The following is an 18,429-nucleotide window of genomic DNA, read 5'->3' as shown; positions in this document are numbered from 1 at the left end:
GCTGGATTTAGCTGGAAAATTGACCGATAATCGATTTTTGAGGTAAAAATGGATGTTTGGGGTCGAAAAAGGCAATTTTTCCAGTGAAAAATGCTATTTTGACCAGAAAATAGACTGTTTTCGTGCAAAAACTGATTTTTAACCCCAATAAGTCGATTTTCCAGGTGAAAATTTGATTTTGAAGCAATTTTTTAGCTGCGAATTCAATTCTCCGACCAGTAAGCCAATTTTCGGGACAAAAATCCATTTTTTGGTCTAAAACGTCAATTTTTTTTGCTGAAAATCCGATTTTTAGAAGCCGACATCTGGATTTCCAGCAACTTTTGCCACCAAAAGTCAATTTTCAGATGAAAATATCCCATTTTCAAACCGAAAAAGTCAATTTTTCAGCTCGAAATTCAACTTTCCAGCAATTTTTGGCTACAAAAGTCAATCTTCAGCCGAAATATCGCATTTTCGACCGCAAAAAGTAGATTTTCCACTCAAAATCCTCTAAAAAACAATAAAAAATCGAATAAAATAACAAGAAATGGGAGTAAATTGAGTTTAATTAGATTTGTGTCGATTCTTCTAGTAGTATCCACCGTACGGAGCCTGTGATGATTGTGGTGGAATTGCTCCGGTCGCTGACATCATTCCGTACGACGAGTAGCCCTGAAAACAATCGAATTAAGTATTTGGGGGAAAAATTGAAAAAAAAGGTGGATTTTTGGAGGGAAATTTGATATTTTCAGTCGGAAAATGACAATTTTTGATGAAAAATTCACCTTCAGGAAGCTGAAAAAAAATGGATTTTAGAGCCGAAATTGGCAATTTTTTCTATATTTTAATGAGTTGATATGCCAAATTGAAAATATTGGATTTTTGGAGAAAATTTCTGGTTTTTTCGATGAAAAATCGAGGGTTTAAGGCTAAAAATCATGGAATTTTCCGATCATAAGTTGATTTTCAGCTTGAAAAACTACTTTTTTGCACTAGAAATCAAAATTTCAGTCTATCGACTTTGTTTTGAATGGAAAAAATGAATTTTCGGCCGTTTAGAAGCTAAAATATTGAATTTTGAAGTCAGAAACTTGATTTTCGAGAGAAAAACTTTTTTTTTAAATTTTCGAGCTTAGAAACCATATTTTTACCTCAAAACCTCAAATTTTGTCTGAAAATTCAAAATTTTTTCTAATTTTCCACCTAAAACTGATTTTTGGAGTCTAGAAAAACCATCTTACGGCTCGAATGCTCAAATATGGTCTGAAAATTGATTTTCCATCTAAAAACCCATCTTAGGTTCAAAAACGATTTTAGAGTCCAGAAACCTTCATTTTTAGCCAAAAACCAGATTTTAAGGGCTAGAAACCTAAATTTCCAGCCTAAAATCTTAAACTTGGACTCAAATAACCCATTTTTCTGCTTGAAAACCATATATTAAGCTGCAAAAACCTAATTTTCGCTTCAAAACCCCAAATTTCCTCCTCCAAACTCACATTAGCCGGTACCCCTCCTCCGGGCGCGACCATAACCGGCACCTGCATCATTTGAATCCCCGCAGCGGCCGCAATTCTCGTATTCAACGGAACCCTCGCAGCAACCGCATCGGGAAACAAGTCGTGATACGAGTTCACCGGAACATAATTCGCCGTGATCACTTTTCCACTAAACCACCGCCCGTGTAACGCCGACACCGCCTGATGTGCGATCGCTATCGACGGGCACTTCACATAGACATTTCCCTGTTCTGAGCCCTTATCGACGAATACGTGGAGGGCTCCACCGTGTTGAGCACACTGTTCAATGACGTCTTCTCGAATATCGTGATCCCACGCTGGCTCCGTTTCTTTACTCGGATCGAACATATTCGATAGAAGGAAACATTGAGTAGCTATCGATGGAATTTGAGAGTTTCCAGCGTGCTGTGCGGCCATTTGAGCCGACGCCGTGAGCTCCATACCGGAGCCCGTGCCTTGAGCCAACTTTGCCATCAACTGTTGACGACCGCCGGCGCCTAGTGAGAAGCCTTGACGATCACCGATGTCGTCGAGAGATCTTTGATGGATTGAAGCTTCTTCCTTTTTGATTTGTGGAGGGGGCGGGGCGTCCTGTTTGATGGAAAGACGGATTTGTCGACCGGCGAGTTCGAAATTGTTGAGTTGTTCGATTGATTTTTGTGCTTCGTCCGCGTTTCGGAACTGAAAATTGGAGAGATAATTAGGGGTAATTAGGGGCAATTAATGGGAAAAAAGGATTTTTGAGCTGAAATTGATGGAAATTGCAGCTTTTTGATGGGAAATCGGAGGATTTTCAACTGGAAACCTGAAATTTTCAGTAAATTTCAGCTTAAAATCTATGTTTTCAGTCAATTCCTATCAGAAAACCTAATTTTCGACAGATTTTGGACTACAAAACTGCAATTTTCAGCATTATACAGTACAGTATAAGTCAGACTTGCAACGGGCCGGGCCGGGCCGGGATGAAAATTTCCAGGGCCCGGCCCGGTGGGCCCGGAAGTTCAGTACTGAAAAAAATTCAATTTTTTTTTTTCGAAAATTTCCAGATTTTTTTTGAAAAATATTTCTTAAAAACAATTTTTTGTAGGTTTCGAAGGTTTCTGAAAAATATACTTCAGGAAAAATATGAAAAATTTTCAGAAAATAAATTTTTGGACAAAAAATTGTAGTGAAAAAAGTTCAAAAATTCAAATCCGGGCCGACCGGGCCGGGCCAAAACCGGGCCGGGCCGGGCCGGGCCGGCGGGCCGGCCCGGAATCTTGCAAGTCTGGTATAAGTATAACGTTGAAAATTGCAGTTTCGTAATCCAAAATCTATCAAAAATTGGTTTTTTTTGATAGGAAATGACTGAAAATATATATTTTATGCTGAAAATAACTGAAAATTGCAGCTTTCCAGTCCAAAATTTGTCAAAAATCAGCTTTTTCGATAAAAATCGGGTGTTTTTGGCTAAAATCCGTCAAAATTTGAAGTTTTTGACTGAAAATCGGTAGCAATTTCAGTTTTTCAGCTCGCATATTGTTGAAAATTGAGATTTCGATGTGAATAACGAAATTCTGGCAATTTTTTGCAAACTTTCAGCATATTTCACTGATTTTCAGTCGAAATCTACCTACTTGAGTTTATTTTTATAAATTCTGATTCAATTTCAGCCAAAATTCCGGTAGTTTCATCTATTATGGTCGATTTTGGCTCGTTTTTCAGTGAATTTCAGTCATTTTAGATAATTTTCAGCTGATTTTTAAAGTCAATTTCGAAAAAATTCTGCAACTTTAATGAGTTTTGATTCAATTTCAGCCTGAATTCCGCAATTTCAAGCAATTTTGGCCAATTTTCGCTCATTTCTCAGTGAATTTCAGTCATTTTTAGATAATTTTCAGCTCATTTTTTACGATTTTTAAGTCAATTTGAGTCAAAATTCCGCAATTTCCATCTATTTCGGTCAATTTTGGCTCGTTTTTCAGTGAATTTCAGTCATTTCCAACTCACCACAATAACCGCGGTCTCCCTATTATCTCCATTCGACAACTTCTCCATTTCCAACTTCTCAATTCGTCCAAACGATTCGAAAATCTCTCGAATCATATTCTCCGTAATCTTCGGATGCAAATTCTCGACAAGTACGTGGGCGGGGCCTTTCGCTGCTCCAGGAGCCACAAATCCCAAGGTGGAAGCCATTGACGAATTCGCCGCTCGATTTCTCTCAGCGCAAGTTCTTTGAATTTGCAACGGGGCGCCCATAAGCCGCTGTCCGTTCAACGCCAGACCCAACGGCACTGATTCCTCATCCCAGAATTCCACATAACAGATTCCTTTCGATCGTCCCGTCCGTGAATCCGTTATGATTCTGACGTCACGAACGGCGCCTACTGAAGAGAAGAACTCTTCGAGATCACGGGGACGAGTATCCCGGGCGATTTGCATGATTAGAAGGGTTCGTTGATCTCTTTCTTCTGGTGATAACTCGAGTTTCGCATTTTTTGGTGGAGAATGACGGGGGTTGAATGGCATCACATCGCGACGTTCTGGTCCCGGAAGGCGGCCTGGAAATTGGGAATTTTTGATAGAAATAATCAAAATCGCTGAGTTTTCGGTGAAAAATGAATAAAAACTAGAATTTTGGAACATTTTTGGCGAAAAATAGGGGTTTTCGTGAAAAATTGTAGTGAATCGTGAATTTTTGAAAGAAAATAGTCAAAATTACAGAGTTTTCGACGGAAAAAAGTGGATTTTTAAAGCAAAATTGAACATTTTTGGTGGGAAAACGCAAATTCTTTGTGAAGAATGAACCAAAATGGGAATTTTCGAATGCTTGTGGGGAAAAATCTGATTTTTTTGAAGGAAATTGGGTTTTTTCGTGAAAAATTGTTGGTGATTGAGAGTTTTAGATGGAAAAATCACGTTTTCGATGGAAAAAAAAAAAGATTTTTGAAGCAAAAATCGTTTTTAGATGAAACATCTCGGTTTTTGACAGTTTTAGGTGCGAAAAACAGGATTCCGTCTGTTTTAAATAGAAATTCGTGGAGACAATCTCTTTTTGAACAGAAAATTAGAATTTTAAAGTTGTTCAGTTCAAAATCCGAGTTTTCAGTTCTAAACTCCAATTTTTCACCTGAAAACGATCAAAAATTCAGATTTTTGACAAACAACCAGCCCTGAATCCGGTTTTTCTTCTCAAGATTCGATTCTCGACGATTTTTTTATTAAAATTCAATATTTTGCGTTTTCCTACTGAAAACCCGATCGTCAGTGCTTTTTTGCCACAAAAACGTTCAATTTTGACGGATTTTAGCTTGATTATCGTCGAAAACTACCGATTTGCCTATTTTTATACAAAAAAAACCAATTTGTGACAATTTTGGACTGGAAAATTGCGACTTTGAGTTGTTTTCAGCTCAAAATCTATATTTTCAGTCATTTCCTATTAGAAAATCAAATTTTTAGCAGATGTCCGTCTAGAAAACTGGAATTTTCAGTATTATACTTACTGTACTGTATTAATGCTGAAAATTACAGTTTTCCAGCCCAACATCTGTCAAAAATTTGGTTTTCTGGTAGGAAATGACTGAAAATATAGATTTTAAGGTGAAAATAACTAGAAATTGCAGTTTTCCAGCCCAAAATCAGTCACAAATCAGTTTTTTTTGATAAAAATCGACAGTTTTCGAGGATAAATAAGCTAAAACCCGTCAAAATTGAACGTTTTTGTGGCAAAAAAGCACTGAAGATCGGGTTTTCAGTAGGAAAACGCAAAATATTTAATTTTAATAGAAAAATCGTCGAGAATAGAGTCTTTAGAAGAAAAACCGGATTCAGGGCTGGTTGTTTGTCAAAAATCTGAATTTTTGATAGTTTTCAGGTGAAAAATTGGAGTTTAGAACAGAAAACTCGGATTTTGAATTGAACAACTTTAAAATTCTAGTTTTCTGTTCAAAAATAGATTTTCTCCATGAATTTCTATTCAGAATAGCCGGAATCCGGTTTTTTGCACTTAAAACTGTTAAAAAACCGAGATTGTCCACCTAAAAACGATAAAAATTGATGATTTTCGGTCTGAAAATTGTCAAAAACCAGTTTTCCGGCACTAAAAATGGCATTTTTCCGCGAAAATTCGGTTTTTTCTCTCAAAATCCAATGAATTTGAGCCTAAACCAACCTCTCGGTGGACTTCTTCTCGGTGATCTTCTTGGCGGCGAACGACGTCTTCGTGGTGGTGAACGGCGACGATCTCTGGAACGGGTTCTGAAAAAATTGGATTTCTATGGGGTTTTTTGGATTAAAATATGGATTTTTGAGCTGAAAATTGCGTTTTGGAAGAGGGAAAATGAGATTTTGAGATTAAATCATACTTGTCACGGGCCGGGCCGGGCCGGGCCGAATTCCAAATTTCACCCGCCCGGCCCGGCCCGGCCCGGATGAAGCGACTTTTTTCGAAAAACATGTTTTTTCAGCAGTAATTTTTGAAAAAGTGGTTTTTGGGGCATTTTCTGCAAAAATTCGACTGAATTGACGATTTTTATTAGTTCTACAGTGAATTTAGTGATGAAAAAGCACTTGAAAATTATTTTTGGGGTGCAAAAATTTGAAAAAATTTGGGCCGGCAAAATTTTTCCTCGGCCCAGCCCGCCGGGCCGGCCCGTCAAATGACAAGTATGGATTAAATTGGTGGATTTGTGGTTTCAGAGCTAAAATCCCGCTTTAGAACACTGAAAATAGGATTTTGAGCTGAAAATGGCAATTTTTCAGTATTTAAAAGCAAAAATGAGGTTTCTGATCAAAAATTGAGCCTCTAAGCTGAAAAAATAGATTTTCGAATCGAAAAACCACTTTTTGAGCTGAAAATTGCGATTTGGAAGGGGGGAAAAATCAGATTTTGAGATAAAATGGGTGGATTTCTATAGTTTCAGAGGTGGTTAAGCTTAAAATCTCAATTTCAGAACTGAAATCTAGATTCAGGAGGCTGAAAATAGGTTGTTAGAGCCGAAATTGGCAATTTTTCAGCAACAAATCAAGATTTCTGATCAAAAATTGAGCTTCTCAGCTGAAAATTTAGATTTTTGGGGAGCAAAGGCAGTTTTTGAGCTGGAAATCCGATTTTCCGCTTTCAAATCGTCTCCGAAGTTAAAAGAACAATAAAATCAAAAATTTGATGAGAAATAGGCGATTTTCAGCTTAAAAAGCAAAAAATTTGCTAGTTTTGGGCATATAATGATTGATTTTCAGACTAAAAACGAGGCTTCAAGGCTCAATTATTATGTATTTAGACTTTAATGCTAGAATTTCAGCTCCAAAAACATTTTTTTTTGTTGAAAAATTCGACTTTGGAACGAAATTTAGCCAGAAATCGTCTTAAAACTATAAATTCTGCTTCAAAATTATGTGACAAAGCTCAAATCCCAGAAAAATAAGCTTTTCATATTTATATTAGCAACTTTTGGCTGCGAAGTCATTGTCGTATTAGAAAAATAGAATTTCAAGTGAAAAATCGCAAATTTTGAGCATGTTAGATAGGCTTTAGGCTAAAAATTGCGATTTCGTACAGGATTTTCGACTAGAATTCTGAAAACCTGTAAGGGAGCTTGAAATTTTGACTCTCAGGAGGAATTCCAGATTTCAGCGGTGAAACACAGTTTCGGATAAAAAAAGTTTGATTTTCTATTTAAAAAAAAGCTTCAAAATCGCTATTTTCCAAAATTTGGCTCGAAATACGATTATTTTGATTCAGAAAGCCTCAATTTACCACTAAAAATGAGGTTTTTGACACGAAAAAGGCGATTTTCTGCTATAAAATCAGTTCTTTAACTGAAAATCTGACTTTCATCATTAAAAAATTGGATTTTTAACAAAATTTTGAGCTTTTGGAGCGAAATGTGGTCTTTTCTGTGGTAATAGCTGTTTTTTAGATTGAAAAGGAAAGCTTTTCGACGGGAACACATGATTTTTGACTCCACAGCTTGAAAAACCAAAATTGAAATCAAAAAACACGGATTCTCACTAAAAAATAAATTTTTAAAGACTTTTGATCGAAAAAGCCTCAAAACACACAGATTCTATAAAATTAGTGTCGAAAAGCGAGGTTTAACTGATTTAGACGCAAAAAAGGCAATTTTCTGCTTTAAAAATCCGTTTTTGAACTGAAAATATGAGTTATCAGCTAAATTTTATGATGAAAACTCCGTTTTGGAGCGAAATGTGGGAGCTTTGGAGCTTTCTAGCGGGAAAACATGAATTTTAGCTGGGGAAATTAGCTCTATGGCTCAAAAAATGGAATTTCGAACTGTTTTTGCGACCTAAAGAGCCCTAAATCTCGATTTTCAGCACTAAAATCCTAATTTTCAACTATTTCTACTCGATAAAACCAAAAAATTCAGTATTCAGATTCAATTTTCGACGAATTCCGACGATATCTGGCTGTGCTCTGTAGGACCTGCAAAATCCTGCAAAAACCACCCAAATCTCTCTCATTTCTGTCTTTTTCTCTTCCAATTCGTCATTTTTCCTTCCAATTCTCGTCATTTTCCCCTTTCCCTTGCCTCGATCGTCGTCTATACGCTCCACGATCCCTCGAACGGCTCCGGCGACGGTCTCGACTCGTCGAACGACGTCTCCGACGGTCACGACTACGACTTCTGGATCTCCGACGATCGCCACGATCCCTCGAACGGCTGCGACGTCGATCTCGGCTCCGCGAGCGGCTTCTTCCTGATCTACGGCTCGGTGAACGCGATCTGCAATCAATTTTTGGACTTTTTGACCTCATTTTCCTATTTTTTGCAGATTTTGCGGGTTCCTGACGTTGTCGGAGCCCGGAAAACGGTCTGAAAAGGGGGAAAACACAAAAATTTAGAAAAAAAATGGTCCCGGCTGCCAATTTTTCCGAGTTTCAGGAGATTTTCAGGAGATTTTCAGGAGAATGCCTGCAAAAAGGTGGTACGAACAAAAAATACCCGTCATTTTCTGCTCAGGACTAGTTGAGTGTCGGCTGCTGGCCGTTGTGACGGTATAGGCCTAAATGGGCCCCGAAATTATCGATTTTTCAAAAAAAAAATGTTTTTTTTTCGATTTTTCCTAAAATCCTACCTACCTCGAGCGATTTGAACGACTTGGCGATGATTTCTGACGATTTTGATCTTTTTCCTGCAATTTTTTCATTTAAAAAACGACGAAAAATCGATATTTTACCTCCATTGCGGCGTCCATCGCCCCGTCGAGCATTGCGTCGACATCTAGCGCTCCGTCCATGATTTTCACGACGATTTAGACGATTCCGAGGCGATTTTATCGATTTTTCGTGAAAAAAACTGAGAAAAATCTGAAAATTCCGGCGATTTTCGTCGATTCTCTGGGGAGAAAACGCGAAAAAATGGGAGAGACGACACGCGACGCGCCTGTTTCAAAACGCACGCGACGCGCCCGACGGCATTGAAAATTCGGGTCGTGGCGAGACCCGACGGGGAAATAGCATGTTCCTTTATTATTGATTTTTGAAATAAATATTTTTTTAAAGTTTTTCGACGATTTTAATTGTGAAAAAGTCATTTTTTGGCTATTTGAAGTTGAAAAAAATATAGAAATATAATTTATTATTCAAAATTCCAAAATATGTGGGAAAATACAGAAATTAAGGTAAAATGAGCCGAAAATTGGCCAAAATTGGTCAAGAATCGTTTAAATCGGCAGGAATCGGGACAAAACTTGTGAAATATATAGTTTTTAGCTCAAAACTCGATTTTTGAAGTTATTCTTCAACCAAAAATGTCAAAACTTACAGAAAAATCCAGTTTTGAAGGTTAAAAATTGGAAAATTTGTGAAAATCACGGTTTTCGTATTAAAAATAACACGGCCACATTGTTTCTGAGCTAAAAATGACTAAATTGAACAGAGATTACAAAATTACAAAAAATCCAGTTTTCCGAGTTAAACAGACGAAAAAGTGGCGAATTTCGACGGAAAATTGATAAAAATCACAGTTTTTGTTTTAAAAATGGCATCGCCATGTTATTTCTGAGCAAAAAACGTTTAAAATGTCGAAAAATCCAGTTCTCCAAATTGGAAAGCGGAAGCGAAAATTTTTTGGCGGAAAGCGTAATGGAAAAAAATGCCAAAAAAATGGCGGAAGGCAGAATACAATGTCGCTTTCAAAAATACGATTTCGGCCTTATTTTGTAGTAAAATACACTAAAATGGTTAAATTTGTGTTAAATTTTGTTTTTTTGGTAAACACTGATAGCTTTGCTGCAAAAAACCTCAAAAATATTAGTAAATTGGAATAGGTGATCAAATTTTTCAAGCTGAGGAAAAAATCTTTAAACAGCGGAAGGCGGAAAGCGGAAATAGGAAAATTTATGGCGGAAAGCGGAAAGCGGAAGGCGGAATAAAACATTTTTCGGCGGAAAGGGCGGAAAGAAAAAAGTGGCGGAAAGCGGAAGGCGGAAGGCGGAATTCCGCTCAACTCTGTATGGGGTCTCAATCAATATTACAGTTCCTCGCCTCGGAATCTTCCTACTTCAAATCTCTGTTCATCGGAAGTTTTGAAGAATCGAAAAAAGATGAAATCAGTCTGAAAGATGTCGAAGCGAAATACTTCCAATTGTTTCTCGAATCTCTTTATGGGGATCGTGTTATCAATGGTAACTTACTCCACGTTTTCTTTATTATCTTAGTAAATTCCAGACGAAACAGTGGATGAGATAATGAAACTTGCGGATATGTTCGATGCAAAACGAGTCCGTCAAAAGTGTGAAGTTTATTTGATCAAGAAGTCAAGGAAGAGTCTGAAAAGGAAACTTGATTTGGCTGTTCAATTCAACTCAAACGAGCTAAAGGTATCGAATTTGATTCATCGCAAACCGTTTCAAAATGAATTTCAGAGAAAATGCTTGGAAGATGTGAAAACTGTGGAAGATATTCGTTCTGTAATACCCGATAATCTAGAAAAAATGGATCATTCCGTGTTGGCTTCTCTTCTTGGCAAAGCGATTGAATTTAGCAGAAAATAAATAGGATTTTTAAAACAAAAATTGTATTAAAGGATTGCAGATTCCAATTGCATGCTCCTTGGCATTGATTTTTTTAAAATAAACATTTTTAGCTTTTGAGGATTTTTCGTTCAAAATTAGTATTTTTTGCCGTTTGAAGTCGGAAATAATATCGAATTATAATTAATTGTTCGAAATTCCAAAATACGTGTTTCTCGCTCACATTGCTATTCCTTAATAGCGTTTTGACGTTTTTATCGGAAAGAAAACAAATATAAGAAAAGTCGTTTTTAAAAACTACCTTTATTCAGAAACACTCTGATTGTGACAATGGATCCTCCTGAAAAAGTTATGTTATCTCAAACTTTTTTGCGTGTACAGCATGCAAACAGTGACGATTATCAGGGACCATATCAAAGGATAAACGGAACACCTTGGTTAGTTTACTTTGAAACTATTTGTGTCGTTTTGAATACTGTCAAAACGATCTAAAGGTGTGCCTTTGCTAATACGCGAAAGTTTAAACGAATTTTTCGCGTGTCACAAAAATAATAAGGTCTCAAACGTTCCATAACTCCACGGTCGCTTGGTAAACCTTCCTCTAGTAAGGCAGTAATACCAGAAAAGAACTAAGATAAAATATTCAACTTCGTTTGTTGAAACAACTCTTTCTTTTTTACAATTTCAGTCGCATCTGTTGTGAAAAAACAAACAAATCAAAGTGGCGGTGTTCATTGGATGTATGGGTCGCACAGCCAACTCGCTGGAAAATCGTGTACAAAATCAGAACAAATAACGGTGCTGAGACAGTTGGTACGAGAGATATACGATTTCAAGACGGTACCTGGGTCTCGTTTGGAGACGATCCGAAATATTTCGTTGAGGGAAACTTGACAATTGAATGTCATGTGGAGGTGTATGACATGATTGTAAAAGAGATCAGGACGCCACCGCCGGTAATTGAAAAGAAAACAGAAATAATCGAAAGTGTGACTGTGACACCACGACTGTTCGATGAATCAGTGAAAGAGTTTAGTGATGTCGTGTTGGTGGTCGAGAAGAAAAAGTTTTATGTGAATAAATTGGTGAGTATTTCTATGTGGTGTCTCAATGAAAGTACTATTTGCAGTTCCTTGCCTCGGAATCTTCCTACTTCAAATCTCTGTTGATCGGAAGTTTCGAAGAATCGAAGAAAGATGAAATCAGTCTGAAAGATGTCGAAGCGAAATACTTCCAATTGTTTCTCGAATCTCTTTATGGAGATCGTGTTATATGTGGTAACTTTTTGCATACTTACAAACCGGGGCCGACACGGGCTGGCGCGTAACTCGCGTCAAACTCAATATTATGAACTCAAAAATCTACCAAAATGTAGATCTCAGCGAGTTCTATGTCACTGATGTAATACGGGCCGGATGGCTATTCGTTAATGTGCCGCGGGCCGGGAAAAAGTGCCAAAAAACGCGAAAATGGCCAAAAAAGCCTTTCTAGCCCGGCCCGCGGCACATTAACGAATAGCCTTCCGGCCCGTAGTAGGCCACGGACATAGAACTCGTCGAGATCTACATTTTGGTATATTTTTGAGCTCATAATATTGAGTTTGAAGCGCCGGCCCGGTTTGCAAGTATGGCTTTTTGTACATTTTCTTTAAGATCTCTGTAAATTCCAGATGAGACAGTTGATGGGATACTGAAACTTGCGGACATGTTTGATGGAAAGAGAGTTTTTGAAAAGTGTAGGTTCTATTTAAACAACTATTCAAGAAAGAGCCTGAAACAGAAACTCGATTTGGCTGCGCAATACAATTTAAATGAATGAAAGGTATCAAAACTGTTTTGCATACTGTTTCAAAATAAAGTTATTAAATTCCAGAGAAAATGCTTGGAAGATGTGAAAACTGTGGAAGATATTCGTTCTGTAATATCAGATAATCTAGAAGAAATGGATCACGACGTGTTGGCTTCTCTTTTTGGGAAATTGCTTGAATTGAATAATTAAATTGGAGTTTTTCAATAAGTATCAAAAAAGAACGTGCCATTTGAATATTCTATTGGTAGTCGTTCTACGGATGAGTCTTTTCTTGGAGCCTTGTGGATGGTCAAGGCTTATGAATTGTCCAAACCTTTTCACCACTTTTGAACTCACTTGACTACGATCCAATATTTGAAATAAACAATTGAGGATTTTTTGTTCAAAAATCATAATTTTTGCCGTTTGAAGTCGGAAATAATATTGAAATATAATTCATTCCTCAAATTCCAAAATACATGTGGAAAAATATGGAAATTGAAAAAAAAGAGATGAAAATTAGCAGGAATTGAGTTTAAACTTGCGAACGGTATAGTTTTCATCCAAGAAATCTTTTTTTCGTGTTATGTATAAGCTGAAAATGACAAAAAGAAATCCAGTTTTCTGAATGAGAAAAGTCGGAAAAATGATGAAAATCTCAGTTTTCAGCTCAAAAATCTCTATTTTACCATGTTTCTGGGCTGAAAACGACCAAACCTGAACGAAATAGCTAAAGAATAGGTTGAAATCGGCTGAAACGTTGTCTAAACTCGTGAAAAATATAGTTTTTAGCTCTAAAATCGCTTTTTTGGCTCATTTTTAAGCCTGAAAACGACGAAAAAGATGGAAAATTCAGTTTACTCATTTTGCTTCCTCTCTCACATTTCTATTTGCGTTTAAACGTCATTACCGATTGCAAACAATTATAAGAAAAGTCGTTTTTAAACTATTTTTTTCAGAAATACTCGGTTCATTGGTGTAAGCAGCAATGGTTCGACCTGGAAATTTTATAGTATCTCATACTTTTCGTAATGTGGAGCATTCAATGACTCGTCGGGGATTCGACGAAACGATCAACGGAATAGAATGGTTAGTTTACTATGAAACTAGTTGTGTTATTTCGAATACTGTCAAAACAATCTTTAGACTTTTAAGGAGGATTTAGTGTCACAACAACAACTTCGTTTGTGAAAACAACTCTTTTTTACAATTTCAGTTGGTTCTCTTGTCGCAAAACGGAGGATTCAAATTGGCAATGCTCTTTGGTCGTACATAACAAGCAACCCCCGTCACTTGGCTGGAAAGTCGAATACAAAATCAGAACAAATAATGGTGTTGAGACAGTTGGGACGAAGGAAGGAAAAATTCATGCTTGTTCTGCGATCTCGTTTCGAGACGATCCGAAGTATTATGTCAACGGAAACATGACAATTGAATGTCATGTGGAATTGTATGAAGTAGATGGAAATGGAGTCAGGAAACAACGGGCGGCAACAGAAATCGGAAGTAACCCACCACGACTGTTTGATGAATCAGTGAAAGAGTTTAGTGATGTCGTGTTGGTGGTCGAGGAGAAAAAGTTTCATGTGATAAAGCTGGTGAGCGATTCTACGGTATTATGGTGTCTCAAGTACTATTTGCAGTTCCTCGCCTCGGAATCTTCCTACTTCAAATCTCTGTTGATCGGAAGTTTCGAAGAATCGAAGAAAGATGAAATCAGTCTGAAAGATGTCGAAGCGAAATACTTCCAATTGTTTCTCGAATCTCTTTATGGGGATCGTGTTATCAATGGTAACTTACTCCACGTTTTCTTTATCTCAACAGTAAATTCCAGACGAAACAGTGGATGAGATAATGAAACTCGCGGATATGTTCGATGCAAAACGAGTCCGTCAAAAGTGTGAAGTTTATTTGATCAAGAAGTCAAGGAAGAGTCTGAAAAGGAAACTTGATTTGGCTGTTCAATTCAACTCAACTGAGCTAAAGGTATCGAAGTTGATTCATCGCAAATCATTTCAAAATAAATTTCAGAGAAAATGCTTGGAAGATGTGAAAACTGTAGAAGATATTCGTTCTGTAATACCCGATAATCTAGAAGAAATGGACCATTCCGTGTTGGCTTCTCTTCTTGACAAAGCGATTGAATTTAGCAGAAAATGAATAAGATGCATGTTCCTTTACATTGAATTTTAAAAATAAACATTTTTTAGCTTCCGAGGATTTTTCGTTCAAAATTTATATTTTTTGCCGTTTGAAGTCGTGAAAATTAGCAAAATTCAGTCAAAAATCGTGTAAATTAGCAGGATTAGAGTTTAAACTTGCGAACGGTATAGTTTTCATCCAAGAAATCTATTTTTTGTGTTATGTATAAGCTGAAAATGATTTCGAGTCAATAGCGATCGTCCCTCTTGCAGAGAAGTTTGTATCGTAGCCTCCATAATGTCCCTAAATCTGGTGGAATTTGTGTTGAACCATCCGAGTTTTCTAGATGGAAGAAGCGGAATGGAGTTTAGTAATAGATTCAACTCGCTCATCGCATACGGTAATCCTCCCGTTCTCATCAACATGACAGATAGTTGTGGGATCTGAAAAATTTAAGTTAGAAATTTAGTTTCTCTCGTGAAAAACTAATCTAATCTTACATTGAAAACCAAATCAAACGATAAAATGAGAGTCACTTCCACCTCCTCTCCCATGACCACAATATTCACTCGTGTCTCGCCACTCATATTCTGAATGAAGCCGTCGAAAGCTCTAAAATCGATTTCCGCTTTCTTCAAGATACTCTCTATATCGAGCTCCTCCTTCTCTCGCTTCGTCTTTTTCAGCGATTTGCGCATTTCATCATCGGAATCAGAATCCGAGTCGGAAGAGGAGTTATTGCCATCTTCCGATTCTCCACGATGAAGCCTCTTTCCTTCTCCCATCTTTGCCTTCTTTCTTCCGCTCTTGTTGTCACGACGACGTTGCTCTCGTTTTTTTCGATCTTTCTCCAACAGTTCTCTTTCCTTTCGCTTTTCTTCGTCATCGTTCGCAATATTGCTGGTGTTATTTTCCGTTGTGCACTGAAAATTTGAATAAGTTTAGTTTTACAATCCCGCGTGAAAAGCGAATGTCGCGCCAGTCGTCAATTTCCATCATAAAACCGCCTAAATCCGCTAGAAAAAACGCGCGAAAGTCACGCCAGTCGTCAATTTCTATCATAAAACCGCCTAAATACGCTGGAAAACGCGCAAAAGTCACGCCAGCTCGCGCTAATCCTAAACCTCCGTTCCTAATATCGAAGCAATTGAAAATCGTCGAACACTCCATTTCTCCATTTCAGCTTTTGTCCACTCGTCCGCAATGAATTGGTAACGGAAATCCTTTCCGGGGATCTGGAAATTATTAGTATTTCTTCTTCACAGGAAGTATTTTTCCTAGATAGAACACGTTATGAGCTTCATTTTAAACTAAAAATCAGCTAAAAATAATGGAAAATAAAAATGTTGTGGATTTTCGAAAAATTTCGAAAAAAAATTCAGATTTTTTACAAACTTGCAGTATTTCCGTCAGAGTGGGTCTAGATTTGATAGAATCCAAATAGTTCGAATTAAAATGTTGAGAGCTTTCAGAAAAGTACCCACAAGCCTAACTTCTGAACCATTTGGGTCTCGACCCTAACACCGCCCGGATTACTGTAGTTTTTCATTTGAAAACAGGAATTGCTGTTTGAAGTTGTCAAAATCAAAATCAACGCGTCAAGAGCTTTCAGAAAAGTACCCACAAGCCTAGGTTTCGAGCAATTTGGGTCTCGACACGATTTACGAGGGTTACTGTAGTTTTCGTGCTAGTACCCAAAGTGACTGGAACCTGGGCTTGTGGGTACTTTTCTGAAAGCTCTTGACGCGTTGATTTTGATTTTGACAACTTCAAACATCAATTCCAGCTTTCTCTCTCAGTTTTTCACATTTTTATATCCTCCCACTTACCTTCTTCATAAGATTCATCGTGTAATACAGTCTGATGCTTCTGGACATATTTTCATAATCCATTTTCGTCTTCTTCCCACCCTTTTGAATCCCCCAACTCCTTGCAACTGCTTCTGGATCTACCAACTGGAATTCCAATTCGGATTTTTTTGTCCATTTTATGATTTCGGCAAGATTCACGTCATATTCAGATTTAAGCAGCATTTGAAAGAGAAAGTTCCGAAGTTTTGGGTCGGCAGTGGATTTTGGTTTTTTGAAGGCTTTGGGGTTGGCGGGTCGCATCTGGAAAAGAGAGAATTTAAAAAAAAAGAGGATTACTGTATCAGAAAAGTGGATACTGTAAAAATAATGTATGTAACTAGAAAAACGCGCTAAAGTCACGCCAGCCGCTAATTTCAATCATAAAACGTCTAAATAAGCTAGAAAAACGCGCTAAAATAACGCCAGCCGCCAATTTCTATCATAAAACCGCCTAAATACGCTAAAAAACGCGCTAAAATAACGCCAGCGGTCAATTTCTTCCATAAAAACAGCCTAAATACGCTAAAAAAACGCGCAAAAGTCACGCCAGTCGTCAATTTCTATCATAAAACAGCCTAAATACGCTAGAAAAACGCGCTAAAGTCACGCCAGACGCTGATTTCTATCATAAAAACGCTTAAATAAGGTAGGAAAACGCGCTAAAGTCACGAGAGACACGTATTCAGTAAAAATTTTCTAAATGTTACCTCTGTATTGTTATCTGTTTTGATTGTTGATTCATAGTAAGCGGTGACGCCTGCCTCCCCATTTGAGGTTTTCCACTCGGGATAACGAGTGGTGAAGTTTTCTAATTGAACGACGTACTCATCGTATGTCATTGACGCCATATGTGGTTCTGAAAAATTGAGATTAATTTTCAAGGGTGGTAATAGAAAAAATGCGAAAAGGACACTGTTTAAGAAATTTTTTAGCGAAAATTGATGAATTCTGCCAAAATTTTCTCGGAAAAAACACAAATTTCCAAAAAAATCAATCAAAAATCGATCGAAAATGAGAAAAAAGACAACAATTACCCGAAAAATTCACTTTTCTTCGAAACAAAAAAGTTCGGACATTTTTTTTCCGACGCACGAGAAATGCGCCTTCACGCCCACTTTTGCAACATGCGGCGCGCGCTTTTCGCAATTGAAGCGCACAAAGTTGGCTTGCTGCCGACAGACTATTTTTCAATGATTTTATTCGCAAAAACTCTATTTTTCCATAAAATTTCTTTATTTTTCAATGAAATGTTACTTAAAAACGCAGTATTGACAAGATTAAAATGTGATTTATACAATTTTATTTGTTTTTGTGTTGAAATCCTTTGATTTTCGCCGTTTCCTTTTCCGTTCTGTTTTTTTTTTGTTTTCTCTCCTCCCAGTTTTAGTTTCAGAACCGCCGATTCATTCGAATAGCCGTCGGACACTCTTGGAAACTCTTAGTCAACGACAGTCTTCAAAAACGAAAGATAAGGGATTTTAGTCGTGTTAGTTGAAGAAGAAACTATTGTTTTTCTCTCCGCCAACAATTTACGTCGCGAATCGACAGTGAAGGCAATCCGAACAGGAAAGAGGAAATGATTTCAGTATGAGAGGTGATGAAAGCGAAAAGAGAAGAATGAAGGGAGGATAAGAGGAAAGAATAACCTTTCGGAAGACTTCTTGGTCTCGGTTCAATATTGCAATTCAAAAATCCGAATAAAATCAGTTTATAGCTTTCGATTTATTAAACATTAAATAAAAACCAATACAAAACTATGAGTTTTTCGTTTTTCGTTGTTGTTGTTGTTCCACGTTGGCGATGGATGACGCTCTCGGGTTCTGAAAAATTCGTGTTTTGATTCAAAGAAACAGTAAATTGTTTTTTAACCTTCCAACCCGAGAAATTCCGAAATTTCTGACAAATTTCAAGTTTTTTCGTGATGATAATTGAAGAATTTGTGCGGAATCGAGAAAAATTCTTAAGTTTTCACTCAAAGTCTCTCAAATTCTGCAATATTTTCAGACAAAATGGAAAGTAGTAATGCTTTAATTTTAATTTTCAATTACCTCAATATATTCATCGATTTCAACAATACATCAAAATTCCGAGTTTTCCATAGCTTTCGAAGTTTTTTGACTTAAACCTGGCCGGGCCGGGCCTTCTCAGCGATATGAAAACCCCGGCCCGGC

The 18,429-nt window shown here is 37.3% G+C and overlaps 3 protein-coding genes across 3 annotated transcripts; 1 reads left to right on the top strand and 2 right to left on the bottom strand.

Moving 5' to 3' along the window:
• Nucleotides 1-570: 570 nt before the first annotated feature.
• On the bottom strand, nucleotides 571-8,741 carry GCK72_015730 (uncharacterized protein; the record flags this gene model as incomplete). Its single annotated transcript, XM_053731093.1, has 7 exons — nucleotides 571-654; nucleotides 1,479-2,180; nucleotides 3,489-4,042; nucleotides 5,656-5,741; nucleotides 8,033-8,227; nucleotides 8,584-8,636; nucleotides 8,682-8,741. The coding sequence occupies 7 exons, from the start codon at nucleotides 8,739-8,741 to the stop codon at nucleotides 571-573; spliced, it is 1,734 nt and encodes a 577-aa protein (XP_053585865.1).
• Nucleotides 8,742-13,311: 4,570 nt separating this feature from the next.
• Nucleotides 13,312-14,426, top strand: GCK72_015729 (uncharacterized protein; the record flags this gene model as incomplete). Its single annotated transcript, XM_053731092.1, has 4 exons — nucleotides 13,312-13,355; nucleotides 13,483-14,057; nucleotides 14,101-14,252; nucleotides 14,298-14,426. The coding sequence occupies 4 exons, from the start codon at nucleotides 13,312-13,314 to the stop codon at nucleotides 14,424-14,426; spliced, it is 900 nt and encodes a 299-aa protein (XP_053585864.1).
• A 176-nt stretch (nucleotides 14,427-14,602) lies between these two features.
• On the bottom strand, nucleotides 14,603-17,106 carry GCK72_015728 (uncharacterized protein; the record flags this gene model as incomplete). The annotated part of the gene is made up of 5 exons (XM_053731091.1): nucleotides 14,603-14,851; nucleotides 14,909-15,331; nucleotides 15,533-15,643; nucleotides 16,238-16,519; nucleotides 16,966-17,106. The coding sequence occupies 5 exons, from the start codon at nucleotides 17,104-17,106 to the stop codon at nucleotides 14,603-14,605; spliced, it is 1,206 nt and encodes a 401-aa protein (XP_053585863.1).
• Between the last annotated feature and the right edge of the window lie 1,323 nt (nucleotides 17,107-18,429).

The sequence above is a fragment of the Caenorhabditis remanei genome, chromosome IV (assembly GCF_010183535.1).
Source record: "Caenorhabditis remanei strain PX506 chromosome IV, whole genome shotgun sequence".
Taxonomy (NCBI): domain Eukaryota; kingdom Metazoa; phylum Nematoda; class Chromadorea; order Rhabditida; family Rhabditidae; genus Caenorhabditis; species Caenorhabditis remanei.
This window is presented reverse-complemented; position numbering and strand designations above follow the sequence as displayed.